Genomic DNA, 20608 nt, shown 5'->3' on the forward strand with positions numbered 1-20608 from the left:
TTTGATGATGGCTAGTTGGCAGGAAGTATAGAAGAGAATACCACCAGCACAGTGAAGGTAGATGCAGGTAAGGGAGGGTGTGGAGAGGTTAAGCGTCACAAAGAAAGGATTAAGAACTATGGTGTCATAATGAGTGACAGTGTCAAGAGCTCAGGAAGGTACAACACCACACCAAGACCCAGAGGCAGACACGGAACAGCGACCTTGTCAGGAGCGGAGAAGGTGGTGCCGACCCTCCGGGGGCAAGGTGGTGCATAGAACACAGTGTTCTGACACTAGGGTGCTCACTCGAGCGGGAGCGAGCGGGATGTTTTCCCCTAAGCACTAGCTGATCAGTCGCTCTCGGGGCTGCGTATCCCCTTCTAGAAAGACATGGTGGGAGAACCCTAAAACATTAGGGTCAGAAAAGATCTTCAGTCAGCAGGCCACATCCACTTTGATACCAGCACATCTGTCCAAGGAAAACCTGGTTACTCTTACAAGACAGTGATTTTAAAACCCAGGAGCAAACCCATCACACAGTTACTGAAATGGACCTCACATCAAACTGATGCATTATCGCGAACGTGCACGCCTGGTGGTTCTGAGCGGGCCTGTCTGGACTCCTCCAGTGTAACAAGCCTCTCAAGTCCCACAGGGGCAAAGACTTCTGTCTCTTGTTTCTTACTGAGCTGTATCTCTGGTGCCTAGAACACAGCAGCACAGAGAACAAGAGCTCAGTAGAGAGATCTGGATTTGAATGAATGAACACAGTCAGGACAGTGAACTCAGGGACACTTCAAGCACTTGCCTTCCAGAAGAAGCAATGCACTGGTGAGTTCTGTGTGTACTTTTACAATGTTCATAATTTATCTCTGCAACAGGGAAGTCCATACCAAATAGAGAGCAAAGGGAAGCTGTCTTCTAAGGTTGATTTAAGTAGACCAACAAATTAAAATGATGAAGTAAGATGCGGAATGCTTCATTTTTGAACTGACTAAATGCAGATGGCTGATATATGGATAAAAATATGTCCTCTGATGTATAAAAGTAGCTGAAAAGATATTTGTCCATACATCGACAGCTATATTAATATAGTGTTCAAAATTATTATGAAGCCAATTTCCGAATTAAGGACCAATAATTAAAAACTGATTTTTATATGTGACTATATATATGTATGTATATATATATATGCTTGCTTAAAGCAGACACACGTTTTTTGCTTTTTTCATCATTTTCAGTACGTATTTTAAATAAAATGCACATTTAAAATACCTAATCTGTATTACTTTTCATAGTGACAGAAGCCAAGAAATAACACTTCATCGTTTTGAAAACAATGCTATAAAATTCGATTAAGTAATTTAAAGTGTGTGAGAGTCAAGAATCCATACTGATCACAGGAAGTACATTAATTATTGAGTGATTTATTCAACTTGTTTACAGATTGACAATTTTTCTCAAGTAGAACGATTTTCACAGGTATAATTATTTTGATTCAGGATATCTCCTCTATTTCCAAACAATAAAATGGGAAAATGTCATATTTTAGAGCATAAAAAGGTACAGCTTAGGTCTTTAACGTGCATTTTATTTTATCGAGCTCTGGATTAATGCTTTATCAGCCCCTAAGGCAGATCCCGAAACCTGGACGGTCACTTCGATTTCAAAATTAATAGAAGAAAGGACTGACAACACATATTAAAACTGTTCATTCCATCTGGATTGCCTTCTCACATGAACTCAACTCTACAGAATTAATTTATGTGGGAAGGACCAAGGTGTGATCAAGTCCTTTCCAACGATAAATAATGAGTTTCTATCTATTACTCTTTAAAAGCCATTATCATGAGAATAAACTTCAGCACTCCTTGTACAAAATACACTTCAAAATACTTGCTTTGAAAGTTGGATAGTACAGTTTTTACCCTAGTCCTGAGAAAATTCATGGATCTTGCAATGTCACTAAAAAATCTTGCTTCATTTCTTAATGCAATTCATAAGCACTAAAAGGACTTCTTAATTGCAACTTGAAATGTGAATAATTTAGGGGGGGGCCTTATGTGGCCCCAAACTAAATGGAACAAATATAAAAAGCAATTTGAAAGGCAAATAAGTGGCTTTCTAGATGAATGTTACACAGATCTTCCCAAGCCACGAGCTTGCAGGGCCGAGAACAGTGCATCCTGTTAGGGGTTAATCATTTTGCCCCAGGGCTGTTTCTCCTTTGACACAAGCTAAGAGTCCCTCAATAACAAAACAGTTCCTGCCACCAGCCAAACGATGACCAATATGAAAGCGTGGACCCAAGGGGGGACAAAGAAACCACTCTGTCTGAGGAAAGCCAAGGAAGGTGGCAGCAGGGCTGGATCACAGGAGGGGAAACGGAAGAAAGTGAAAATGCAGAGGTTGGAGAGAGACGAGCAAGGCTTTGGAGAAAGAGAAGGTGGAAACAAGTAGAGTTTGTTTCAGACAAGAGGAAAGGAGGGTTATTCAAGAAATGCTGAGGTTCAGGAGTGAAACGTGAGAGAATCCAGGCTTTTCGATGAAATGTTATGTGCTAAGGATGTAAGGGTGTCGGAGGGAAAGAGATCAAAAACCAGCACCTTAAGGAGTGGAGCGGGGAGTGAGTGAGAGAGAAGGAGAATGACGGTAACAGCTATTCTCACTGGGCATCCACATGGCGCCGTCTACACATGCCAGCCACTAGTGTGTATGTGCGTGTCTAGACGTGTGTGTGTATGCATGCATACCACATACCTACACACGTGTCCTTTTCTGTTTTGCATTCTCACAACAGCTCTAAGAAGTGCTATTGTTCCTATTTTATAAATGGAAAAACTGGGGGTCACAGAGTGACTTGCAAATGGGCAAAGAGCTAACGTGATAAAGGTGGGACCCACGCAGGTCTGTGAAGCTCCAACACTGCTCCCGTTTCTGCCTTTGAGACAGGATTGGTTTCTATATCATGAGATGAAACATGGTAATTTCACATCCCTGGATGTATTGCTAATCTTGTAAAACAAAATATAAATATATGTGCAGGTGTCAAAGTGCTTGACAAGATTTAATAGAATCGTTTTTTGAGAGTTTATAGGAACAAAATATACGGAAAATGGTATTTAATTGAATATCTACTCTGCTTTTTATGTCTATACATAATATATTTTTGAAACAAAAATAATGAGGGTTCTAGAGCAAAGTATGAATTCCAACCTATGACTCCAGTTCACCATCTCCAAACCCACTGCTAAATATTTACCGCTGAGTTCAACCTACGCCTTCTCTCTTCACCTAAAGTCTTAGGTGTTGTGACTTGAACTTAAGTAAAACACATTTCCCACCAAAACTTTTAGGTTGTTAGACATTTCTGTTGCTGCATGCAGACGTGCAGTGAATTGCTTCTATTGTGGCTTAAAATTAGAGTTCTTTTTTTTTTTTTTAATTACTTGTTAAAGGATAGACATGCATGTGGTATTTAAGGTCACCATGGTTCCTCCCGTCATGGCCATTTCAGGCTTACACGGACTTTTCTCCAGAGTGTCAGCACAACATAAAATGCATAGGCAAGCAATTCTAAATACCAGTTGTTACCCCACACCCCCCAGTTAGGATGCAGAGAGCAAGTTCCACAAGAAGAAAAGACCCCAGAACAGGACGTGCAGTGGTTCCAGCAATCCACAAAGCTCAACTCACAGGAGGGTGAAAAGTTACACTTTTATTTACTAAGGAGCTTCTTCAGAGGGTCTGAAGCTCTATTGCAATGGTGACGCACCAAAGTCAGAAGTAGGTTCTGCCTTTCTTCTATCTAGAACTGGTTACCATATCTTTCAAAATATTTTCTTACAAGTCTGTTTCTCAAAAGGTCAAAAATTTTGAGGCCAAACCGAGGACCTTCAAAAAGTATGATCATCACAGCAAATTGTGCCAGAGGCCAAGGTGTGTCTGTGTGCTGGGGCTCCTCTGGGGAAGCAGTCAACTCCCGAAGGCCAAGGATCAGCATCTGAGCATTCATACTCTGGTCTCAATTCATCTGTAGCTACAGGTCAACTCAAGGTATCTTCTAAAGAAGTGAGAGCTAATGTAAACCTAGGCCAATTCTTCTTTTGTAACCAGCTATTCAACAATTCACTCAAACGCCAGGCATGTGATTTACACTCTAATAAAAATCAACAAAGAGCTTTAATTATAATCAAACAAATCCGCATACCTGAAAGCTTTGAGTTTTCTATATCAAACCTACAGCAAAGTAAGTAACGGTAAGAGGAGTACGAATAGGGTCCTTAAGCAAACATTTGGCACTAGGAGTCGGCTGAATCCCTGCTGTTCCTACTGGAGGGAAGATTTGTGCTTACAGACGTGTTCAGTGTTGTACGGCAGATGCTCAGATAGCCATGGGCAGTGGACTCTAGAATCATCTAACGTTTTGTAGAGCAGTATCTTATTGTAATAATAATTGTTCACTGAAACTGTAGAACTGCACACAGTAGTCACTCAACTAGTAATTGTTAAATGAATGAAAGAATGGAATATAAAGAACATGAAACTTTGAGGAAAAATTTCAGTCTTGTCAAAATAATTGGAATTGCGTGTGCACGTGGCTCGGGGGGCTGTGAATGATGGCTGAAGATTTAAAATCATGTACATGCTGGTAAAGAGACTGCTATTAGCTGGGCTGAGAGTAAAGAATATATATACAGTGACATAATCAGTATTGTTTCATTACTTTCTTCTTGTCTATCTATCTGTCCATCAGTCTATCTATCTATCTATCTATTTCTCTGTCCATGTATGTATGTATGCATCAATATTTATCTATCTATCCATCTATCTTTCTGTCTGTCCATCTATCTGTCTCTCTCTCTTTTCTCTCTTTTCTTCTATCTATCTCTCTCTCTTTTCTTCTATCTGTATCTATCTGTCCGTCCATCTATGTATGTATGTATGTATGGATGGATGTATCTATCTATCTGTCTGGCTGTCCATCTATCTATCTGTTTCTCTCTCTCTCTTTTCCTCTACCTGTATCTATCTGTCCATCCATCAATGTATGGATGGCTGGCTGGATGTATCTGTCTATCTATCTATCTATCCAACCATCCAACTTGTAAAACTGAATTTCTACTCAACACTTTTTCTGGTTCCCAGGATTCTTGTTCCATTGTAAGTTAAGTTCCCTAAATAGTCGATATCTCCACAGACCATTAGCCAGGAACCAATCCGTCTCCTCTTCACACACAACCCTTGATGTGACTAATACCGACACAGTTTTCTAACTTCATCTCAGAGGTAATGTATTCTGGGAAGGCCCCCTTTTTGCTGCTCTCTATTTTATTCCTTGAAATTAACACACAGTGGTGTACATATTCGTTAACTGCATGGATCACCGAAGCGTACAGACTCCCTCTCAACCAAGCCTATTGTAACAGCCTAGCTGGTGTCTTGCATCTACACCTGGGTTCTTCAATTCACCTTCCAAAGTGTTGTTAAAGTGATCTATAATTCTGGAACTCAAAACTAATCATCTACTTCTCACGTTTAAAGCCTGTCCGTGGCTCATGGATGAATAAGGTAGAAGTTGAAATTCTACACCATGGCGCACGAGGTCATTTATAACAATCTCTAAGGATTTCTCCTGTTTTGTTTTCAGCCCTCTCTCCCAACTCCTGATAGGAATCCTATTTTCCCTCCCCAAATGGGTATGGTTTCCCCAAACTCAAGAGGATATGTCAAGGCTCAGTGTTCTCTAATACTGTTCCCTTCTCACAGAACACGCTGCTCTTCACATGTACTTTCATACACCTGGATTAGCTCAAGTGCCACCTGTTTGTGACCTATTTCCTAATCTCATTGCAGCCACCTCTTTTCCCTGTGTTCTCACTGTACGTTGTGCACACCTCTACGGCAGCAGTGACACTCGAAGGAACGCATTCACTTACAACTATATCACCCTGCATGCTCTCAATACTGGTTGGATGAGTGGATATACGTTAATTGGATTTTTTGGTGTTTGTTTTGTTTTGTTTTTTTTTTTACAGCTACGTAAAATATCTGTCAGTATCTTGTACCTAAAAGTATTTTAAAAATTTGTGGCAATGAATGAATTGCAAACAAAAGATCAGTAATCCCTTAATTTCTATATTAACTCAGCAAATATCTTAGGTTGTAATTACAAGTAGACTCTTAGATTATCCATTCGTAGAGGAGATATTTAAGAAGTTGGCGTCATTCAGATAAATAACAGACGCTCAAAATATTTGCATATTTCAGGTAATACATTCATTGGTAACATTTCAATGATTTCAGAAACTAAATACTGATGTCTTAATATGTATATAGGAATGCACTGGATTTAATCCTCTTTAGTAATCGGAATGATCACTAAGAGAAATGCATGAGATGTTTCTTAAGCCCTAAGACTTAAGGGCTGCCTTCAAATTACCCATCTCATTTTTTGAATGAGGCTATTCCCGTATAGGAGATTTCTTTACACGAATGTCTTTAAGCATCACAACTGTGTTTAAGCACATGTCAAATGATAGAGAAGGCGCCCCAGAACATCTTAGTGAAACAGAAGATACCGCACAGCACAACACCAAGCCTACCTTTCTGCATCAGAGGCAGTGCCTTTCCTAGTCTGTTTTTGGGTGCTAGATCTTTCAGACTTTCTGGAGTGCCTGTGGAATGAAATGTTAAAGAAATACAAAATATATGATGAATCAAGCTACGGTCATCTCATACAATGATAAAAGCAATAGACATGAAAAATGGCAACTATTTTACCTAAATGGTTTTGTCAGCCCGTACTTTTTAAAATAAAATGAAAATAAAAACCAGAACTGGTACTGTGTGGAAGACACAAGTTTCCCAACAGGAGACACAGAAGCTGACGCCCCATCAGTGTAGATGCGTTAAGTCTACAGCCTTGATGTCATGGGGGTTCCTGCTGGCAACTGTGCCTTCCTGAGGAAGAAACAAACTCAACGGTGAAACGCAGTGATGATAAACGTGATGACAGTTGTGGTTTAGGTGCTGAAAGACCACACACGGGGGAAGTGCCCTCCACTCTGACAGGTTGAAACTTGGGGCTACAAAGATGTTCTCTTTTGTTTTTTTTCTCCCCCAAAATTATGAAGAAAAGAGAAGAAAAATGCTCTAGGGAAACGTGTTTGACATAAATAAAAGTATTTAAAAATCAGCTATTCAAATGACTTTAAAAATTGTCATAAAGATACTTTTGCAATCATGTAGCATTTAAAAAACCTAATCATACGTCACAAGTCAAAGAACTAATAAAGTTCCCGATTTACTCTATGTTCTAAAAGTAGGTATGTACGTCAAACATTTGAAACCCGAAATGCATTTTCCTATAGAAATAATGCTTATACATAGAGTTTGTTTCCCCAAGGCAGCTTACATATGCCTATTCAACCTAAAAGGTGTCTGGACTACAATACATTTGAAGGAAAAACAAAATATTGTGGTCAAGAAACTCACTTCTTTAAAACAAAACAGAGAAACCATAAAAAACATTATTGTTTATCTTGATAATTGATTGTCTACAATTTATCCTTACTTTTATTTCCTGCTATCCCTTCCTTCCAACAATGTTAAGGAGAAAACTGTCTTTTTTGGAGATATTGTTAACGTGTAACATCGTACTAGTTTCAGGTGTATGACATAATTATTCAATATTTGTGAATATGACAAAATGACCACTGCAATAAGCCTAGTCAACACCCACCATCACTAGCTAGAAATTTTCTTTTCTTGTGATGAGAAACTTCAAGATCTAGTCTCTTGTCTCTACTCCTTTTACTTATTAAGGCCAGATGCTCTGAAATCCAGCATAGGTCCAGGCACAGGGATGCACATCAAAGTGCCAGGTCCGCGTCATAGGGGGCGTGCGCTTCTGGGGATGCTCGCCCCGCCCCTCCTCTCTCCCTGCTGCCACTTGCTTGGCTCACATGAGTTTGCCCTCAAACTCAGAATCTGGGTTTAGAATTCGGGTTCCAGCTGTGTATCCTTGAGACTTTCATGACTCTGACATCTCGCTTCCGAGGTGGCAAAAGGGATGTGACAGAGGAGGGGCATCTCTCCTTACCACGTCCCTTGACTAGTTGGAAATCAGTCTATTCCCCAGGAATAGACTCTGGGCCAGGACTGAGGGAGGCACCGCCTTATTTATTGTCACGATGATCCTTCGGGAAGGGGTTCACCTCACAGATGAGGAGACAGGCTCGGGACAGGCCACATGGCCGGTGGCAGAGCCGCGGCTAGAAGCTAAGTCCGGCTCCTGAACTGCTTCTGTCACACACTGTCCAGCAAAGAGGGTGCAGGGATTGACTCTGACGCCCGCCCGCTGGGTGCACCCTTGTTCACAGAGGGAAGAGACCACAACGCCAGGCACAGGCTGGGGCATGGAGGTGCTCCTCTGACACTAGGGGGTAGCTTTTAGCTACCTTGATGATCGTGTGGTCGGGAGAGGGGACCGCAGGATGTAGGGGAGCAGAGAGGTCCTGAGCACTTGCCTGCACTCAACGTGGAGCTCGTGGGGAAGAGAAGCTGCTCCTGAAGCAAAGTGAAGCGAGCAGGTGCAGAGCAGGTGCTCGCGGCGGGGTGATGGCAGAGGCAGAGGAAGAAAGTCTGCAGACCCCGGGGCCTGAGCTCGAAATTAAACGTCCTATATCATCTGGGGAAATATATGCTTGGCCCCAGGAGTGCCCAGGGACCGGGAGAGCCAGAGTCCCTTGTCCCCTCTCAGAAGACTGAGAGTCAAGTGAGAACCCAGAGTTTAAGGTCAACTCATGAAGCTCACGGTCACGAAGGGTTTTCACCCACTCACTCACTCGCTGACAAATAGCTGTTGCGTGTGTATATATGTCAGGCACTGCTCTAGCTGCTTGGAATATGTCTGTGAACAAAGCAGACAAAATTTCTGCCTTTAAGCAATTCGTGTTCTAGTGGTAGAAGACAACCCATAAGCAAAGACAGAAACAGAAACAGAAAAACCCTCAAACAAGTAAATTGTATAACATGTCAGAAGGGGATCAGTGCTAACAACAGCAACGATGAACAGTCAACCAGGGCAAGGGGGTTCAGAGATGTGGGGATGGATGGTGCCTGGGGACAGGTGTGGATTGCAGTTTGAAGGGAGATGCTCTGGAAAGTTCAGGCGACAGTAAGTGGACCAGGAGGGAAAGTGTTGAGAGAGAAGGGTTCGTGGGTGGAGGGTTGGCATGAGAAGCACCTGCAGGCCTTTGTACCAACTTTCTACCTTCCTGTAGCAGAAAGGTGACAAGAATCTTTTAGAACTTCTCTGCTTTTCTCCTATCCCTAGTAATTTCTATGAGTCTGTCTAGACCCAAGCGAGATCTTATTTCTTCTATAAAACTTTCATCTCTTGCACTTCTCATCCCTAAACTTAATGGGTTTAGATGCAAGGCTGAGCATCACAGTACCTGGTGATGGTGATAATGACAACCATGACGATACTAACAGTGTCTAATATTTACTAAGAACTTGCTGCATTATCTCATCTAAGCTCACCAATCCAACAAGGAGGTACTAAGCTTTCAGCCTTTATGAGAATAAAGAGATTGAGGCTTAGAGGGGTTAAGTCATTTGCTCTCACTCACGTGGTTCTTACATGTCAAACTAAGAGTCTATGATCTCAACGGCCATGAACGCGTTGCATCTGTGGCATAAATGACACTGGATCATAGTAGCTAAAAGCACGGACTCTAGAGCCAAACTGGGTTTGATCTCTACTCTGTTTCTGACCAGCTGGATGATTTTAGTCAAGTTACTTAGCCTCTCTGGGCCTCAGTTTTTTTCCACCTGCAAAATGGCAATAATAACACCATCACCTTATAGATTTGCTAACTCTAAATATTTCAGTATTACTCAGTATTGGTATGGTAGTATTTGTAGTTTTTTGCAGTATTACATAGAACAAGGATCTGTAGCGCTTTTAGCATTACTTAAAATAGGAAGAGATCAATGCTATAAAAGTATTATTTAAAATGATAATAATATATACTTGTTTCTTGAAGATAAAGACTCTTATTCACGTGTAAGAGTATCAAACTCAACGTCCCATAACTGGATGACAAATATTCACGCAGAGGTTCATGCATCTAACTTTTGTCCTTGTTTTAGTGTTTAACTCATGGATGCCCTTTTTTTTCCTCTTCAAATGCCACAGAAACGTACTTTACTGAAGATTCTTCTAAAGTTTTCTACAGAGGGCATGTCTTTATAATTCTTCTAAACACTTAAAAGAATCCTCAAGTTAAAACGACATTCACTGGATTGTAATAATTCAGTGTAAAGCAAGAAGAGAGAAGAAAACAGAAAATCCTACTGTCTTTTCTACCCCAAATCCTAAGTTATAGCTATGAATATATTGTATGTTTAAACACAGCTCTGTCTTGGAATAGGGTCTCATGATACGTAAACAGGAGAGGTTAAAACCATCAATTTATATTCTTGTACTATTTCCCTGAAACTATTGATCATGTGATCATAAAATGGATCACAGTGAAAGCAACTACCTTCTCCCTTACACTATTCTTTCCTAAGTTCCTCATGGGCAGGAATTGTGTTTGGGTTATTACTGTAACATCAACGCCCAGGACACAGTAGCTTCTCAATAAATATATGTTGGCTAGGTGGTTAAAAAAGTAATATTTTGAGTATTCTACTGGAATTTGAGAATCTAAAAGGTTACGCCAAGTAAAAACCTAATCAGGGTTATACAGTTCAGCTTACATCAAATCAAATAAATTTAGACATAAAACTTGGCATTGTTTCCTGGTCTTTGGTAAAACCTAAGACACCATACATAAGAAACGCCCTCTGGTTACCGCCTTATGCATAATGAGGTGTCAGTCATCATTACTGGCCCAACACATGTTCATCGTGATGCAACCAGGCAGCATGGACTCAGTTTTAGCGTCTTGAGGGCCATCAGAATTCAGCTAGTCCATCTACAACCACCTAAATCTACAGAGGACGAAAATAAGTTCCAGGAAGGTTAAGTGACTTGTCCAAGGGAATATGGGTCTGAGTCAGTTGGTAAGGCACCGTCGTGGCCCATGGCCCTAGGTTCCCGCCCCCTCTGCCATCGAGTGACTTTGAATGACGATGTTCGCTGGAGGGATCCTTAGACAAAAGCAAACAAAACAGTGACAGTGTCTCCATCATGTCTTAGTTATTTGGGGTTTTAACGTGTTCTGTTGAATCAAAATTTTTTATCATTATTTTATTACATGTAAAGAATGTTTCTTTGGCGTAGATGTGCAAGAATCAGAGATCCTGTGTTTTTTTTTTTTTTTTTTTTTTTTTACTTCGCAACTTAGGGTTGTATGATTTTGGCCTGATGCCTCCCAGTTCACAGGGCACAAATTAAGGTCCTTAAAAGCTATAAAGGTATATTCAAATGTAAGGTGTAACAATAATTATTGCATTATTAAATGGAAGCAAGGGTAATAATCAAAAAGTGAGGGCATTCCTAATTAAGTCTAATTTTCTGGAAGTTCCATTTTTAATTATTATTCTCTATTAGATTAAGGGTGAAGATTCATAAAATGTACTAAGGAAAAGAAAGGCAATTGTGAAAATCTGTTTCTGGGCCACTTTCCTTTCCTCATCTATAACTACATTCAGTTAGAGCAACTCCCTGAAGACACTGATAAATAAAACTTTTCTGAAGATACTACAACTCGGGCTTCCCTGGTGGCGCAGTGGTTGGGAGTCCGCCTGCCGATGCAGGAGACGCGGGTTCGAGACCCGGTCCGGGAGGATCCCACATGCCGCGGAGCGGCTGGGCCCGTGAGCCATGGCCGCTGGGCCTGCGCGTCCGGAGCCTGTGCTCCGCAACGGGAGAGGCCACAACAGTGAGAGGCCCGCGTACACCAAAAAAAAAAAAAAAAAAAAAAAGATACTACAACTCTATTAAAGTGGAAAATTAACAGGCTAATAAGATGAAAATATAGTCTGCTTTGGGGAAAATGTAATAAATTCTACCACATAATGTTTTAATTATAATTAACACTGATATCATAAGAATATTTCTGTCTATATTTTGGTTGCCTATCCAGATGGCTTCATGTGAAATGCAAATCTCCATCATCTTGTTTCCTCATAATTTTGGGAAGGAAAAAATTAAATTTAAACAGAATCTACCTAAACAAGAAATGTTCACATATGGTGAAGATGGATGCATACCATTAAGATACATTCACCCTTTTGTTTATTATTGATATTTATGTATATGACTATAGCCATTAAACAGACTCACTAAGTATTTCAGTACATGGGTACATTTCATTCATTTAAAAAAAAGGACATCTTTGAAAAGCACAGATGATAAAGGATGTTATAAAACAAACAAAAATGGTTAGTGATGCTTTGAATTTATAGGTGGTTCTACATCAACTCTGCATCTACATGGCAAGTATCATGAATTCTGGAAGTGAAAAAGTGGGTCATTTCTTTATCTCATAAATATTTTCAATGGAGAAAGAAGATTCATCCACTTTGAATACAAAGAAACCACTTGACATTTAAGGATAAAGATTCCTATAGGCAAGTAGCTGCTTCCAAGTTGCAAAAGAAATCAGAACTAGATTAGCAGAATAATGCAGGAATTAATTTTAAACACAGTGGGATACTTTAATTTAAACTCCTGGAAAATAATGTGATTTTATCAAATATTTTCCATTTTATTTAAGCCACATCAATAAATTGCCTCCTTAAAACTGTCATGTACAATGATGCAAAAACAGTCTCAATCTAAACAATGGAGTCAGTAACTTCAAGCCAATGAAGTATCAACATACATCTCAAAACGTACCAAGTAAGAACTATCACCTCACGTTTATTAGAACGGTCACTATCAAAACATTGTTTTTAATTTAAAAAGAATATGTTGTGTTTTCTTGAAAAAATATTTACCAAAAAGTTGAATTAGATGGTGATAATACTATTAATAATAACAGTAATTTATACTTGCCTTTCACTTAAGGATGATGCATTCAACTGTGAGCACTAAACTCAAAACCTCAATGCTTCAGGGATCTATTAAAGTACATTTTTTCTAACTTGCCACTCACAAATTTTGTTAATTTGAAGCCACAAGTAGCTCTCAATTTTACTAAGATTCATAACAGAGTTATGTGCACACAGGTTCATAAAAGTTACTATTTATATATTAAAAGAATGCCATTTACAAAGAAATACTTTGTTATTGGAGTGGTGATTCTTAAAATTTTCAATATTTTTAAAATTTTGCAAGAAAATTTTCACTAGAATTTTAAAGTCACAAACATTCCCTGGGGTTCCAAACTTACGTATTTTTTCCTCATCCTTGTTTTACAAAATCCTACAACTTCTAGGAAAATTCCTCCATCTAGAGAAACATGCTTCCATGTTAATTCCAAATAAAGCTATTGTACCACTTGAGATGACATCAAGATTTCTTACTGTTGAAGTTAAATTATGGAGAAATGCTACATTAAAAATTGTGTGTGTGTGTGAACACACACACTGTGTGAAATAAGACGGCAACTCAATGCTTTCCAACTTACTAGAGAGCGCTCTTAAGCAAATATTTACTTACTGTATTACTATGTTAGTTTCAAAATGATCAAATATGCCTTGATACCAGACATCCAAAGGCGATTATATAAACTGTCACTGATTTTAGAATATATTTTTTTTTAGCAACGAGTGACCTAGGGCAAAAGTCACCTGATGGCAAAATTTTTATGAACATTCACTGTCTCCAAATCTGATGCCACGTTCACCTCATTTGTGAATTGGCGGAAACTTCTGAATGAGTAAATAAAGCCAATAGGAGGTGAAATGCAAGTGTTGTGTTCCTGAGCGGTTGCCATGGTTACCTATGAATTTCGCGTCAGCTGACGCAGTAATTTCTCTCTCATTTTTATAAGCACTTATATATTTTAATAATAAAAACTTATTGTAAATAACATTCTGTTCCCAACAGTAATATATCATAGTATCAAGCCATTTAAAATGTATTTCCTTTTGTTGAACACAGAATTTACTTATACATAAATCATAATGAAAAGTAAAATGTATGTTCAGAATTATGTATTAGGAAGAGTTTCCTTTAATAATCTTATCTAAAAGGACTATTTCTGCTTCTAAAATCTACCTTTAAAATTATATATAAAATCTATGAAATCAAATATCATAATTCACATGTTATTAAAAGACAACTAATCTTCAACTAATCTTCATCTCATGTATGTAAGAACTAAAACTACTATTTGGATTTCCATGCTGCTTATCCTAAACCCAGATAAACTTACATTTATATTCACTACAGAGACCATCACACTTAACCGTCTTATACTCTAGCAATCATTACCTAAGATGAAATCCAGGATAGTCTTTTATGAGAGGAAATTCTAAGTTCCTTCATGGCCATGACACTGCTTTTCTTAAACACTGTTATGACTCTAGCCATTAGACTAGTACACACAGTAAATGCACAAAAAAGTTTTGCTGAATGAATGAGTAGCAATGTGGGTGCACATTTAAAATTTTTATACTATTATTTTATATTCTTATTTGAAAAAACTTTAAGTTTGTAATAATTTTTACATTGGAGATTTTACTAAGTTTTCTAGTCTCGTAAATTCTATCCTAGAAATCAGTTAGCAGTAGAAGGAACTAGATTTAAATTCCAAATACGTTAAGTCATATTAAGAGGTAAAGGTGTTAAAGATGAAAGCATAATAAATATTCAAAAAGCCTCCATAAAATACCACCTCGGGGTCCAACATTTGTAAGATGACTTATTAATCTTTCCTGAGTGACGGCGTTTAGTTTTTCTTTCAAATTGAAATATACTAAATAAGATGTCACCCATGTGATGACTGAATTTCTGCTTCACCAGAAGAGAAGCAGTCCAGTCAAAACACCCATGACCTTTCGTAGCCAGTTGGGAAACGACATGGCCTACGTATAAGAGCCATCACAAAAGAGGAGAATTGGGTGAACAACGCCCAAGGAGGAAAACAAAGCAATGTAAATACATATCGTGGCACTTGTGACATCACAGCATGAAGTAGATTCGAAGCACTGATGTTATTTTTAAAAACCTACCTTGTTGACTGACCCTAGCCCTGGACAATACTTGGCTTAAAAACACAATATTCGTAAAATAGATAAGAACGAGGTATTCTGTCTTAAATCAGGGAATAGGCCCCAAAGCCTAAACTTCATTATTAACAAAACAAGACGATGAAGGTCAGATCATCAACCAGTATAACAAAAGAACAGGCTCTGTGACAGATTTTAATACATTGTAAAGCACCTGAGAATTTTAATTTAGTCAAGTGTAGACAAAATCAATAGTTAAATATGTTTCTAGAAAATCGAAACCCTAAGACAAATGCTCATTAAGAGAGAACTCTCCCGCTGGACCCGACTTTACTGTGTTTAAACCATGCCCTGTGCGTGCTAGCTTCACTTCAGGAAACATTGTAAGGTGCTTTATCAGAGGTGGATGCATTTAGTTTTGGAATCACCACCTCTTATGCTCTGGCCCCTAAAAGGAAGGCATCACAACCACATGGCTCTTGGCTACCCTCCACTTGGTGGCCCGCCAGCCTCTGGAAGCCACTTGTCTGTGGGGAGGAAGTGACTAGTACCTGTCATTCTCCGGAGACGCATGCTGGATTTGAATCCTGGGGCTAGGAGGCCGTCTCCTATCTAGAGAGGGGGACCATCTACCCCTGTTTGCCCAATGAACAAGACAGGAAAAAAACAAGACATTTAGTAACTCCTAAAATAAAAGAATATATGGAACAAGAGGACTGGAAAATCACCCCAAAAAGTCAAAGTGTAGATTCTTTGCTCCATAATTTACTACTCTTCACTTTTGCAGGCCTTGGAAAGATAAATGACAATATTGTAGGAAAATAAAACTTGTAGCCTTACATGTGAATAGAGAAACAACTTATTTGGGAAGATGTTTGAAATCTCCTGTGTAATTTTGTCCTTTTAAATGTGGTGTGTGTCTGCAAAACTATACATACACATAAATACACACATATAACTTTACAAAGATGCATCCTTAAGAATCAGGCAGATGTCTGAATAAAATAGATTTAAGAAGCCACCAATGCTTATTTGATACTAGGCCTTGAAATTACCGGATAAAGTGGCAAATGAGGTGTGTGGATTTAATACAAAGCAGAAGCATAGTTTAAGTGGAAGAAATAAAACTACTCTCTAGTGTGGAAAAAATAACATGGAGAAATAATTCATGGAAACGCTACCAGTGAAGTCTTAACAAGTTTTCTGGGGGAAAACTGCAGGGATAGTAACCGAAATGAAAAAATTGTGAGCAAAAACCATTGATGGATAAAAGTGGGAAATACAGATAAGTGCCATTGTAAAATAGCATTACCTTCAAAAAATCTTGTTAATCTTTACTTGCAAAGGTCTCTCTCCACGGGGTAAACAGCTGTTTTCTTATTTCAGCATTTACAAGAATTTTTATGATTAACAGTTAAATAAAAGTTTGAAACTTGGTTCATTCTTTTGTTAAACTGTCTTGAGATTCTGTCTCTGCATAACCACAAATTACAGACATCCGGGCAAATATTGAAAAGAGGCAGTAAGGGACTGGACGGCCCAGATTTGGAAATTTTAATATATTCGATATGAACATTTTAAGCAGGATAATTTCTCTGCGTATTGGCTTCCTCATATGCAACAAGGGATCACTGAATGGGGTTTAAGACTCGTCTAACTATACGATTTTATAATAATCCAAAGAAGACCAGTCGTAACATTTTTTAAGAGCCATCTCTTTTTGCCGTTAACTTGGCTTCGTGGATTTATTAGACAATTTGGACAAAAGCAGCAGAGGGCTATCAACATGTGACCAGGACACCTTTAGTCAGCAGGTGCTCTTCTCTGAAAGCCCCTGGGAAGACTCTTTGTCATCACTCAGCCTTGGATGGATTGAAGGAGGGCTCTGAGGAAGCTGTGAAGCAAACAAAGATACTTGAAAGCAGAATTTGGGCAGAAGAGAAAACTGTGTGGCATGTCCTCTGGAATGTGTTATGTGTTTGTGAAATTAAAAACAAATTTGCATTCATTTCGAATTATTGAATTATTTTAAGTGAGTATATAGTTGGTCAATCCAATCGGAATGCTTGAAAATGTAGCTTTGCACCTTACTGGCTTTTGTTCTGCAGACACAATAAAGAAAAACATTTCTAAAATAGTTGAAAACAATTATAGCTAGTGTTTTTCACATGCAATTGTACTCAGTCATGAGAAAACTTAAGGTGTTCTTTAAAAATACAGAGTCGATATGTTTTTCTTTAAACATTTTTGAAGGAATAAGTAATATTCACTTGACAAAATTATGAATAACCTTGCTTCCTGAGGCAAAATTCCAGTCCTTGTGTTTATTTAAACATGAAAAGTAAAGAAAAATGCTATAATTATGAAACATGCAGTGAAAGCCATGAAAGAGAGGGTGTACGTTTAGAAACAAGGCATTGTGAATGCAAGCTATTAAAAGGTAAACTTTTAGAAATATTTAGCATCATCCATGTATGCCTGTGCACTCAAAGTCCTTCTGAATATGCTGATATGCAGTCCCAATAACATAAATGTTTGCTTCACCCTCATATCTTGGATATGATGAGAGTAGGATCAAATTATACCCAATTTTTGTCCAAAGAACAGACATCACATAAGTTTTAATATCATGCATTTGTGAGCTTGAAATATACTAACGTTTTATACGTTTTTAAAATGTGTCCAACTTCTTTCTCTGTTTCTCCTATCACACAGAAGGACCAAAATTAGAATCTTTATTCCCTTATTATTGAGCAAAACACACACCTTCCACGTCCGTTTTCATGCTAGAAGCGAACATGGCAGGTTACACTGGAGTCATTAATCACGAAACTGAACTAAAACAGCCCCTTCTTGATTTTTCTTCCCAACTGTCTTGCCTGCGGGTTACCTTAGTTGCATTATAAGTGCTTTAATCTCAGGTATTCTAAACTCATTAATTCAGAAACATCTATTTGTTGGGAGCCCACCCTTTTCTCTGTGCTCAGAACAGGAGGGGAAGGGTCACTCTGGTGGCTGTGGAACTGAAGGAACAGGCTGGGGCCTCCCCACATGAGGGGCTACAGTGTCTTGTTTTGCTTTGTTTGGGCAGTTACATCAACTACACCCAGCACAGAATAAGTAATGAATAAATATTTGCAAATATTTAAGTAGATGATAAGATTTGAGGTTTGGGGGTAATACCGTTAAGAAGTAATAAGAAACTTAACTAGGAAATCAACAGCGGTGGGCTTCCCTGGTGGCGCAGTGGTTGAGAGTCCGCCTGCCGATGCAGGGGACACGGGTTCGTGCCCTGGTCCGGGAAGATCCCACATGGCGCGGAGCGGCTGGGCCCGTGAGCCATGGCCGCTGAGCCTGCGCGTCCGGAGCCTGTGCTCCGCGACGGGAGAGGCCACAACAGTGAGAGGCCCACGAACCGCAAAAAAAAAAAAGAAATCAACAGCGGTAAGGGGACCCACCGAGGAGATATAAGGACATAGAACTGACAGTCCTCAGCAAGCAATGAAATGGTTCTTACATTGGGGCTCTTCCCCCCAGCAAGGATATACCTTACAACAAAAGTGCGTGTGTTTAAATGTGTCATTCGTATGTATGCTTGCATATTTATACATCTTTCAGTGGTGCATATGTCCTAGCAGAGCATGGCTAAGCAGCTTAACTATCTAAAAGAGAGATTATATGGAAATGTAAACCATTCATTCCCTAAACAGCACACACAAAAAATATCTGTGAAGTTCTGTCATATTAGACACCAAACCTGAACAGACTAGAGATCTGATTATACAGTACATATTTTTATTGTCTATTCCCATTATTCATTTAGTCCTTTGAAACATTTTCCCCAATCCTATTTTAAGTGAAAATTAATATAGGTGCTTATACTTTGGAATAAAGTTTACTTATTTCAATTCAAGTTACAGTTAAGTTTTAGGTAGGAACCTCCTTTCTCTTAGGCCTCGTGTTTCCACGTGGAGGGAAATTCCTTCAAGTCCTACCTCGGGCCTCTCTCCACCCCAAGGAGAGAGGAGGGGGACTTTGTGTTAAAGAATCAGGCACTGATGAATTAGCCCTTTCTGGATTCCTCCTTCCTAATCAGTCTGCCTGCAAACAGCAAACCCCACAGCAAATCAACCTGCACAGTGGCCCTCACAAGGCAGAAGCCTCTCGTGGTTCAGAAAGTGTGGCAGCCTCTTGGTGAGTCACCAGCAAGCTTACAACCTGAAGTCTAGCTTCTGAACTTGTTCACTGTATTTACGGTGATAATTAGGTCCCCCACCTTGCAGTTCTTGGGTCTAGCTCACAACTGGACACAGATTCAGGAGCAGAAAATATGGGGTGTTTTTGAAGTTCCCCCGAAGCCCCAGATGGAACATGTACTAAGTAAAAAATAATAATGCTATCGCAAGAGATGGCAAGGCCAAATATGATCCCTGACCTCCAGGAGTACAACCCAGTGGAAGAAACAAGCGTGACTAAGTGAAATAGAACGCATGTAATGTTACGTGGGCCCAGAAAAGAGAGTTAATAATTCTGCCTGGCAAGGAAAGGCAAGCATGTGCGGGAGAGGTTAAGAGAAGTTTTATAGACGAAATGGTTATTTGACCTCTTGTTTTGAAGAATGAGGAGAATTTTTAGGCAGACAACAAAGGAAAAAGGGTATTTCAATTTTAATGGGAAAAAGACTTGAGACAAAAAGGAACAGAACGATTAATAGAGCTTATGAGAAATTAACGGGGCAAGAATGGCATCGGAAGTGGGGATGGGCTATAGTATAATGAAGCGGGGGGGCGGTATCTGTCTTGGAGATTCTTGAAGGAGAACCGGTAGGACTTCTTGTCTCATCAAATGAGACGAAGGAGCAGAAGTATTTCCAGATTATGTGGATGATTATATGTCAAAGCTGCCAAAGTACAGGGACATTTCGGAAGAGAAAGCATTTTGCTGGCAGAGGATGTGAGGGAGACAGTGCATTTGATTTCGACTTTTGATGCACACAGGGTCTACCAACCACCGAGAAATTTAGGCCTGGTTTGCAGGGGAGGGTCTGGCACGACCAGTTACAGTGGAGTGCTGTCTCCATATGTATTAGTGTGGAAACTTTTTTTTAAGCTTATTTATTTATTTTTGGCTGTGTTAGGTCTTCGTGGCTGTGCACGGGCTTTCTCTAGTTGTGTCGAGTGGGGGCTACTCTTCGTTGCGGTGCGCGGGCTTCTCATTGCGGTGGCTTGTCTTGTTGCGGAGCACGGGCTCTAGGCACGTGGGCTCATTAGTTGTGGTTCGAGGGCTCAGTAGTTGTGGCTCATGGGCTTAGTTGCTCCGCGGCATGTGGGATCTTCCCAGACCAGGGCTCGAACCCGTGTCCCCTGCATTGGCAGGCGGATTCTTAACCACTGCGCGACCAGGGATGTCCCAGTGTGGAAACTTCTGACTGACAGACATATAATTTCAGGGATGAGATGGGTGGGGCAAAAGAGGAAAGCTGAGGGGG

The 20608-nt window shown here is 39.6% G+C and overlaps 1 protein-coding gene across 1 annotated transcript in view; it reads right to left on the reverse strand.

Moving 5' to 3' along the window:
* The window catches only part of RIMS1 (regulating synaptic membrane exocytosis 1), a 475475-nt gene that overhangs the window by 116402 nt on the left and 338465 nt on the right, over window positions 1-20608 (reverse strand). The window contains 3 exon segments of the mRNA XM_032650909.1: window positions 204-386; window positions 6588-6659; window positions 15672-15755. Of these exon segments, the coding sequence (XP_032506800.1) occupies window positions 204-386; window positions 6588-6659; window positions 15672-15755 (339 nt within the window).

This window comes from Phocoena sinus, chromosome 12, assembly GCF_008692025.1.
Source record: "Phocoena sinus isolate mPhoSin1 chromosome 12, mPhoSin1.pri, whole genome shotgun sequence".
In the NCBI taxonomy this organism is placed as follows: domain Eukaryota; kingdom Metazoa; phylum Chordata; class Mammalia; order Artiodactyla; family Phocoenidae; genus Phocoena; species Phocoena sinus.